Raw genomic sequence first — 9,383 nt, 5'->3', positions numbered from 1 at the left:
GCTCTGAGCTGCCTCTACCGCTGCCGCCGCCACTGCTGCTGCTGCTGCATGGTGCCTCCACTCTTACTGGCAGGCTCAGGGCTGGTTCCCTCTCCCGCCCTGGAAAGTGGGTTACAGAAGAAGGCGCTCAGCTTGCTTGCTGCCAGAGACGCACAGCCACCAGGAGACCAGAGCAGCCTAGCCTCTCTTAGCCCTCTCGCCTTCTTTTCTAGAGGTCTTCTATTATTTTAGAAATTTGGTTCTCTTGACTCCGGGCCACCCTCCTGTCTCAGCTTGGGTTTTGGAGAAGTCTTTGTGAAGTTAAAAAAAAAAAAAAAAGTGGAAGAACACGAGCAAGGGAAGAAAAAAAAAAGGCAAAGTGGCCAGGATCCCAAACTGGCACAGCGTGTCCTGCGTTGTTGGCGACAGCGAGCGCTGGGTGTGTGAAGCCCCTGTTCGCGGCCAGCAGTGCGCCCCGGCTGCTCCCGAGGACGCCCGCCGGCCACCATGGGCGCCCGAGTTCAGCCAGATCGCAAACAGTTGCCGCTGGTCCTACTGAGACTGCTCTGCCTTCTCCCCACAGGACTGCCTGTCCGCAGCGTGGATTTTAACCGAGGTACCGACAACATCACCGTGAGGCAGGGGGACACAGCCATCCTCAGGTAGGGCTTTCGGGCAACTTTTCTCCACGTGCATCCGTGTGTGTGTGTGTGTGTGTGTGTGTGCTATCTATGATCTCCTGGAACTCTAGCTCCCAGGCTGCAGACGTGTTGTGTGTGTGTGTGTGTGTGTGTGTGTGTGTGTGTGTGTGCGCGCGCGCGCTTTTTACTCAGTGGAGGACAGAAGGAGCAGCCACTGAAATCCAACGGAATTGTGGTCCCTGTCAGGGACTAGTGGCGCGAGTTAAATGTTGTTGGGTCCTTAGGATAATGTTTCTTATCAGAAAGCATTGGAACTTCACCTATGGCATTAGAGACGTTTGGCCAGTTGTTCTATCTTGCTCTTTGCTAATGCTTTGCACTTCGGGAGTTCTGTTGATAGTCTTTCCCATGGAAAGAAGTGTTGTTGAATGATGGATCTCATTGCGTGCTACACGGTACTGGTCCTTCTTGCTGCTTGTCCTGCTGAGTGTGTGTGTGTGTGTGCGTGTGTGTGTGCTCGCGCGCGCACGCGCTCATCGGGGCGCTCACTCAGCCCCAGCAGGAGTTCTGACAGAGATGACTTCCTGTAAAAATCTTCTAATTGACGTCAAGGGCAATAAATCAATTTTAGAACTTCGGTTGATTATTGAGCCTGTTTCTCGAATGTGGGTGAAAAATGAACCCAAGAATGCAGAGAGGGGAATGAAGGAACTTGCCAAATTGCTAGCATTTAAGAATGAGAATGTTAAGCACAGAGGTTGGGAAAGAATTAATCTAGCATAAAATGGATATTTCAAATTGATTACTGACTTCAAAGTGTTATCTCTCTACCGTTCTGCCAAACTCTTAAACATCATTTGGGATTCAATTTTGGAAGGGAAGAGTCTCAAGTCCTTGGCAATTTGACCCTTGGAAGGGACAGTGAGCTAGTGAGAGTTGCATGGCACCCAGTTTCTAAAGTATGCTAAGCTTCTTTTCATGCATTCCTTGCCACCCTTGCGGTTTTTTTGTTTTTGTTTGTTTGTTTTTTTGCTTTGTTTTTTTGTTTGTTTTTTGTTTTTGCTTTCCTTGACTTTCTGGTGGATAGTAAAACACACACCCCAAAAAGAAATTTTGCTTTGAAATCTTTTAAAATCTCATTTGCTCCAAATAAAATGACCCAATGTTGGTATGTCTAGCTAATATTGCCTGTTGAGGCAATAAAAACAGTATACGGGAGAAAATAAACCTCTAATCTGTGTTCAAGGAGCTGATAGTGCATAAACCTTGGGGCATTGGGGAGCAGTTCTGTAGCAGAGTTGCCAACAGCAGCAAAGTTTTCTTTCTTTTCCCAGAAATAAATTTGGTTGACTGTCACAGAGTGTCCTGCTTTGGGGTCTGTAGCCTTGTTAGCAAGGAAGGTGTGTGTGGTGTGTTGGTATGTGTGTGATGGTGTGTATATGTGTGTATGTGTTGTGTATTGTAGATGCTGCTCCACATTGTAAACTAAGAAAATGCTAACCTGTAAGCATTGCTGCTTTCATTTCCTGGCCGCCGGGTGATGATGAATCCCGAAGAGCCTACTACCCAAAGCACATTTTCCTTTCCAGTTCTTCACTTGTAAACCTGCATGCGTGATTTATCCTCATAGAGTAATAAGATTTATAGAGCAATTTATCTGTTTGCGAGGGGATTTTAATGTGATACAGAATTTTTTTTCAAACATACAGCCGTGCCTTCTTAACTGCTAAAATTTATGCTTGCCAAAATCATTAACCCTTTATTAGGGAAATATTTCCTTAAACACAGTTCTAGACCTCCCACCCCCCTACTAATTTCCAGATTGAATGCTAGACGAGTAAAAACCCTGGGTGTATAAGATTTTTTAAAAGGGTGTGAGCTTTCTAAGATCTAAGTAAATATCTGAATCTAAGCTATAATATTCTAAGAGTTAGATAAACATGAAATTGTTGATGTAGAAGAATAAAGCTATTCTTATGCTTTCAGCAATACACATATACACACAAGTCTATATGTATAAGTGGTGGACTCCCTATGTAAGTATCTGTGTATGATGTATTTGTGCCCTGTATATATATGTATATGACTTAAATACATGGTGCTTTGTAAACCTTGCAGTTTTAGCAGGCATTGTCGTGTAGAAACGGGAGTAGTGAGAAACGTTAATAAATATAGAGTCATTACTCCCTGGAAAACATAAGATAGAAAACCGTACAAACAAGTTGCCTGTGAGTCCGCTGCTTCTCAAGTCCTCGCCTCACATGCCCTCTTTCTTCCTCCCTTTGCATAGGACAAAGCTTTATTTTGGGGTTGGTGAGGTAACTAGGGAGAGAGATCCCTTTGTTTTCCTAACTGACCTTTTTCTCAGTCTCTTTAACTGAGTCCAACATGCTTTGTGGGTCAGTTTGCTGGTGAAGAATGGTGCTCTTGCTTTCTGTGTGCAAGTCCAGCCTGGGAAAAGCCTGCTTCCACTTTACTTGTAACGTTTTACTTGGAGCCTGTGCTTCCACAGGAGGAGAGGAAGGAGAGATTGAATCATTGGAAGGCACAGTAGATGTTTGGCTCTGAGCAAGTGAAATGGCAAGGAGGGGAAAAAATGAGAAGAAAACCATCTCAGTGAGTCTGTGTTCCTGAATACTCTGAAATGGCATTGGCAGACAAGGAAGGTTTGTAACTCTGGTGCTCCAATGACAGAAGTTTGGCTGACAGTCCCTGTAACATTCACCTTCAGTCTCTTACTTTCACGAAGCAAGTAGCTATTTAGGGAATCAGTGATTGTTTTTGCATGATTATGATCTTCGGGATGAGATTATAGTTTAGTCTTGGTGTCTTACTATGCAATTTCTCTGTTTTGGAGTAAAAAAGGTTAAAATTCTTCTGACAAACCTGGAGGAAAAGAGAGAGCTTCCTAAGTGCATATCTAAATCAGATGCTTCTCAGAAGAGAGTGCAGATCTTTGTGAGGAATTGTGTCAAGAGCAAAGGTGAAGCAGTCAGGGTGTGAGGCATGCAGACTGGGAGCAGCAGCAGTCACACCCAGGGCCTCCCTCTGAGCCTAAAGGAATTAGAATCTGCCTAGATACTTGCATGTCCAGGAGCAAGTGAGATGCACCAATCCATAGGACTTCACTTCTGATGCAGCTGCAGGTGGTTGCTTGGGTAGGGCCCACCTGCTCCACTGCCAATGCTGACAAACATAGGGTTGCATCACTTAGTTGATGAGATTCTAGCACTCATCTGTACAGTTATCCACAAGCACTCATAGAGATCCCTCTTATGCTCAATTTGGGTATGTGGAAGTCACGCACTTCTTTTGGCAAGTCAAGGAAGAGATTTAATAGGTAACATTCAAAACCAATCAGACTTTTCATTTTTAATGATCTCATTGGCCAAATTTTCCATATTGACAACATACATCTGGGATAATTACACATTACTTGGCCCTAAAGAATCATGCTAATTACATAATGTGTTATTTACCATATATCTATTTACAAGGTAGCTTTGAAAAGATTACATGTACATGCATGTTTGGATATATAGTGTTAGGCGTACATTTAACGAAATTCAAGAGCTTCATGCCATTGTTATTTTAATTATTCCAAAAATGGAGATTTTTAAAAATTATCTCAAGATTTTAATTGCATTTGGTGTTTGTGGGAAATATATATTGTAAAAATTTAGAATCTAGAATTTCTAAAGAAACTGCATAAGCAAAGAATCGTTACTTTTTAATTGTTCTAAATACTAGTTCTCTTCATCTCCCCAACACACATTAGAGAAAATGAAAAAAAAAGGCAAAACAAGGTGTGATAAATTGTAAGAATTTTGTGTAAATTTCAAGGGAGGGAATAGTTTCTCATCTGTATTCTTTTACCTGTGGTTATGTGGAGTGCCTACATTCACTAAGTGTCAACATCCAGACTCCTGACACAATGTGTGATTTTCTGCTATTTGAAATTGCTTATTTGAAAACAAACTTGGTGTGTAAGGGTCTGCAGAAAAATAAATGGTAATTATAATTTTTTGTACCTAACCCACTAAATAGAATAAAAAATAAATTGGTTGTAATTGAAACTTTAAATATACAAAACTTTTTTTAAGGGTGTAACATCATATACATATATCTGTATATATGTATATATACAGATAGATGTATGTATATCTCTATCAGGTGAATTTGCAAATTGTCTAAATTGCTGTTTTTTCTTTTATGAAACATGTAACCATGCATACATACTTAGATAAGGATACTTTAAAAAGCTCGTGGAAAATGGAAATGTGACATGGAAGGAAGGAGTAAGTTATATTCTTAAAATTGTATCTATAAAGTATATTAAGTCTCTTTGTGTTAGTATTACATCAACAGGGGAGGTGTTGAGGATAAAATGGAAAACAGAGAAGTTAGTTTTTTTATAAAGAAGTTTCAATTCCATGCATCACTTTTCATAATGTGTGTTGCCAAGAGGTTTGTGAAGATGCTCCTCCATTTCCACCCCTGTAATTTATAAGACCATCACTTTTCCTGTTGTGTGCTAATTTGCTTTGGATGAATTATTTGTAGAATTTTTGAGAGAACTGCCAAATGTGACTGATACATCCACTAAGTCAGCTGATGAGGGTTAAATATTCGTGTTTTTTTTCAAAGCTGATTCCCCTTAATAGCAAGCTCAGCCCATGAAGCATTAGTGCATTTTCCTGTTTTCTCTTGGAGCTAAAAGCACAAATGGCTGTGACTCACTTGATAGGAGGCTGCCTGCATGTTCTTGTCCTTCTCCCTTTTCATCCCTGAGCTTAGAGATACTCTCCATTAGGCCATAACTTCTGGGTTACAGTCATTTGCCCTGTTCCTTTCTGAATGTCGTGCCTAGTGGTTTATAAGACCAAGATCAGGGTGCTAAATTTGGCTCTATCCTTGCACGCTATGACTTTGAGAAAATCCCCTAAATATTTTGAGCCACAGTTTCATTTACAAACTGCTGAAGCTGTCTATTTTAGTTACTCTACAGGGTCATTTTAAGATGCTCACAAGAGGTAAACTGGGAAAGTTCGAATTGTGAAGTGCTACACAAGCATAAAGCATTCATGGATTTTTCAACTACATGCAACCCGTTGTTTAGATTTTAGGGAATTCTTTTTTTAGGTCATGTTTCACAAATTTGGAAGTATATCTTAATTGCAGGGAGGGCTAGTTAACACGCAAATGGCTCAGCCTCCATCTTCAGATTTTCTGATACAGGAGGCCTCTGAGAATTTGCATTTCCAACCAATTCTCAGGGGATGCTGATGCTGTAGGTCTGGGACACTTTCTGCAGAGCCACAGATTTGCTGCTTCAAGTGTGGTCCACAGATGGGCATCTGAAGTGTCAATGTAGTTGCTTGTTAAAGACCAAATTCTTAGGGTGCATGCCAGGCAGACTAAATCAGAATCTGCCTTTTCACAAGCTCCCGAGGTGACTCAGAGGCACACTGTAGTCTGAGAAGCCCCACATTATATGATTCATCACTATCTTGTATATTGCCATCAAGTGGGACACTTCTAACCAATACTGCAGCCATGTGTCTTCCACTCTCTGAAGTATTGATTTGATTACTTTGAAGGAAAGACCTGCTCATAGGTTGTTGGCTTTTTTAGTGATTCTGGTATGTGCAGTGGTCAGAACCATTGCCTCACAGAGAAGAATCTCTTTTGCAAGCCATTGTCAAGACAGCACTTAATTTAAAAAGTGTTAAATATTGAGATTTGTGTTGTAGTTGAACAATACATCAACAGTTAAAGATGTACAAATTTGACTGGGACAAGGGAAGAGATCACCACATAGATGTTTCTTTGCCAACACTATTTGCTTACTGCACTATCGTGAAAACTGCAGTAACTTGACTTTCATATGGATCTACTTTCTACAATATACATTGAAAGTTTTAAACTTTGAATTTTTGCTAAAACAAAGAGTGTATTGTCCTGTGTTCTCTTATTCATTTCAGTTAGGGGAGACAGAAAATAGTTCTACTTTATGGTTGTTTTTGTTTTTAACACTCTTTCCAAGGGAGAAAAGACAATCTTTAAATATGGAAAATATCGTAGTATTGACTTTTTCAAACAGGTTTAATTCTATTCAGTAACTTTGCCATATATGTGAATGTATGTTTTGAAAAATAATGATGCTAGTTTGTAGAATTGATCTCAATTTAAATGATAAGCTTTACTACAAATTTAAATACAAGTCTTTGTGTCATAGGTGAAGATTTTTCAGAGTGTTCAGTAAGTATTGAGAAAGCACTGGGCTAGTATGAAATACTCTATTAAATGATTACTTATTCTGCGCAAACCATTTATATGAGCAAATGAGTCACTATTTATCAAAGTGTTTTATAAACTAACATTATAAACAAATATAAACTTTCAAACTGAGCAGGCATTTTTTAGAAAAATGGGAGTGAGTAGTTAGCATGACAGTTAAGATATTGATTAGAATGCTCATTCTATATTAGAGTACCAGGATCAGAGACCCAGCTCTCATCAGAGATCCAGCTCTGACTCATGTTACTAACTTCTTGCTAATGCACACCTTGGAAAATCATGATGGCTGAAGTAATTAAATCCCTACCACCCACATGGCAGGTCTGGACTGAATTCTTAGCAACTGACTTTGATCTAGTCCAATCCATGCTGTTGCTACCATTTAGGAAATGAGCTGGTAGATAGGAGCTCTTTTCCTTCCTTTGTTTTTCTGTATCTTGATTCACAAATATATTTTAAATATTTTAAAATGTTGTAAAATCCAAGAGAGTGAGCTTTTTTAAAAAAAAAAATCATGACAAAGAGAGAGAGACAGAGAGAAGAGAAAGGAAGCAAGGGAGGAAGGAAGAAAGAAAAGAATGAAGTATCAGTGAAGACTCCATATTGGAGTCCCTGTCTTCAAAATATGGCTCTGACTTCTGACCTCCACTTACCCCTGGTGCAGACCCATGGAGGCTACAATGATGTCTGTTTTTCAAGTATGTGTCTCTGCCTCTGAAATAGAAAATTAGAAATTTAATACAATGAACTTGGCATTTCTGATCATTTTCTCTAACTTTTTTTTATTTACTTGCAAGTCCTTTAAAGTAGCAGATAGTTTAGAGTATAATTGCGTTTTTCGTCATGAGTTGAGGGCAAGTGAACACATTTTCTTATAGTCACTTGTAATCAAAATGTAATCTCAAGTTAATTTGTGATTAACCTTCACAAAATAAAACCTTTTACTTGAGACTTAATTACTGTAGAAAAAAACAGATAGAAAGTTAGAGCAGGAAAGACCTTGTAGGTTAAGCAGTCCAGCATCTTGTTTTACAGTGATTTTACTAAGGAGAGATACATGTAGGCAATTGTCCAAAATTTTTAGTGATCATTTTAGAACTTATGTCTCTTACTTCTCACTTCTCAGAATCCTCAAGATTATCTTCTCAGCTTTCTTCCTATGCTACAGTATGTCACTTGCTACTACATCCAAAATTGTGCTGAAATATCTATTTCCCTTCCAGTCTCTGCCTTCTTCCCCCCTTCTGTCTTCTCCATTTTCGTTCTTTCTTTACCTCTCCTCTCCTCTCTTTCTTCTGTCTCTCATTCCTGAAAATTAACATTGCATTCACCGTGAAGGATTATTCAGCAAGAGCTGTTCAAGGAGAACTTTTCTTTTAACCCAGAAAATTACCTGAACTTTCCATGTCTACTACCTGTGTAACCCAAATGAGGTTTCCTCCATCCAACTGCAGCTTCTGGGTTTCTGGCTTAGCATATTCCCAGAGCTGTTCTTTGATTTGGCAATGGTCCCAGGATCAAACACCCAGCTTTCCTAATTTTTCTGAAGGTTCTTTTTCTTCTTTGTGCTACCATCTCTGCCAATTATTTAGACATCTTCTCTGGACTCAAGCCTTTTCCTTAGTTAGCTTTAGTTGGGTTCCTAAAATCTAGCTTTTTGTGACAATCTTCTACCTGGTAAAGTCTCCTACAACCTTTTGCCCTCAGGGAGAACCTGATTGGGATAGGCGTAGTGAAATCATGGTCTAAGTATCTACTCGGAGATCTTTTTTTTTTTAAGGATTTATTATTTATTTTTAATTGGAAAGTCAGATATACAGAGAGGAGGAGAGACAGATGAAGATCTTCCATCTGTTGATTCACTCCCCAAGTGACCGCAACAGCCAGAGCTAAGTTGATCTGAAGCCAGCAGCCAGGAGCTTCTTCCAGGTCTCCCACATGGGTTCAGGGTCCCAAGGCTTTGGACTGTCTTCTGCTGCTTTCCTAGACCACAAGCTGGGAGTTGGATGGGAAGTGGGGCTGCCAGGACATGAGCTGGCACCCATACTGGATCTTGATGCATGCAGCTCAAGGACTTTAATTGCTAGACTGCTGCACCTGGCCCAGTGGATCACTCTTTTGCAAACTTGAAGGATGTTCTGTCACTTGTTGTCATAGGAAATTTCTTAGTCACTCTCTATAATCTTTTTATGATTTCTTGGATAGATAGAGGTGGTGTTGAGAGCTGATAGGTGCTGGTTCACTTCCCAAATGTCTTCAACAGCTGAGGTTGAATTTGGAAACCATGAACTCAATCCACATCTCCCATAGGTATGTCAGAAACACAAGTACTTGAGTCATCCATGCTGCCACCAGAGTCAGGACTAACAGAAAGCTGGAACTAGGTACAAGAATTGACAATGAAACCCAGGTACTCTTATCTGGGCTGTGGGCATCTTAGCATCTACACAGTTAAAATCTTTG

General features: G+C 40.0%; 1 protein-coding gene across 3 annotated transcripts in view; it reads left to right on the top strand.

The window, feature by feature from the left end:
* The first annotated feature begins 350 nt into the window (after window positions 1-350).
* LSAMP (limbic system associated membrane protein) overlaps window positions 351-9,383 on the top strand; it is a 627,669-nt gene continuing 618,636 nt past the window's right edge. For all 3 annotated transcript variants that reach the window (XM_004577886.3, XM_058661922.1, XM_004577885.2), the window contains exon 1: window positions 351-641. In XM_004577886.3, the coding sequence (XP_004577943.1) occupies window positions 487-641 (155 nt within the window). In that variant the 5' untranslated portion in view covers window positions 351-486. The remainder of the gene's footprint in view (window positions 642-9,383) is intronic.

Source organism: Ochotona princeps, chromosome 3, assembly GCF_030435755.1.
Source record: "Ochotona princeps isolate mOchPri1 chromosome 3, mOchPri1.hap1, whole genome shotgun sequence".
NCBI lineage: Eukaryota > Metazoa > Chordata > Mammalia > Lagomorpha > Ochotonidae > Ochotona > Ochotona princeps.
Note: the sequence above shows the minus strand (reverse complement) of the source record. Positions and strands in the feature narration are given on the sequence as shown.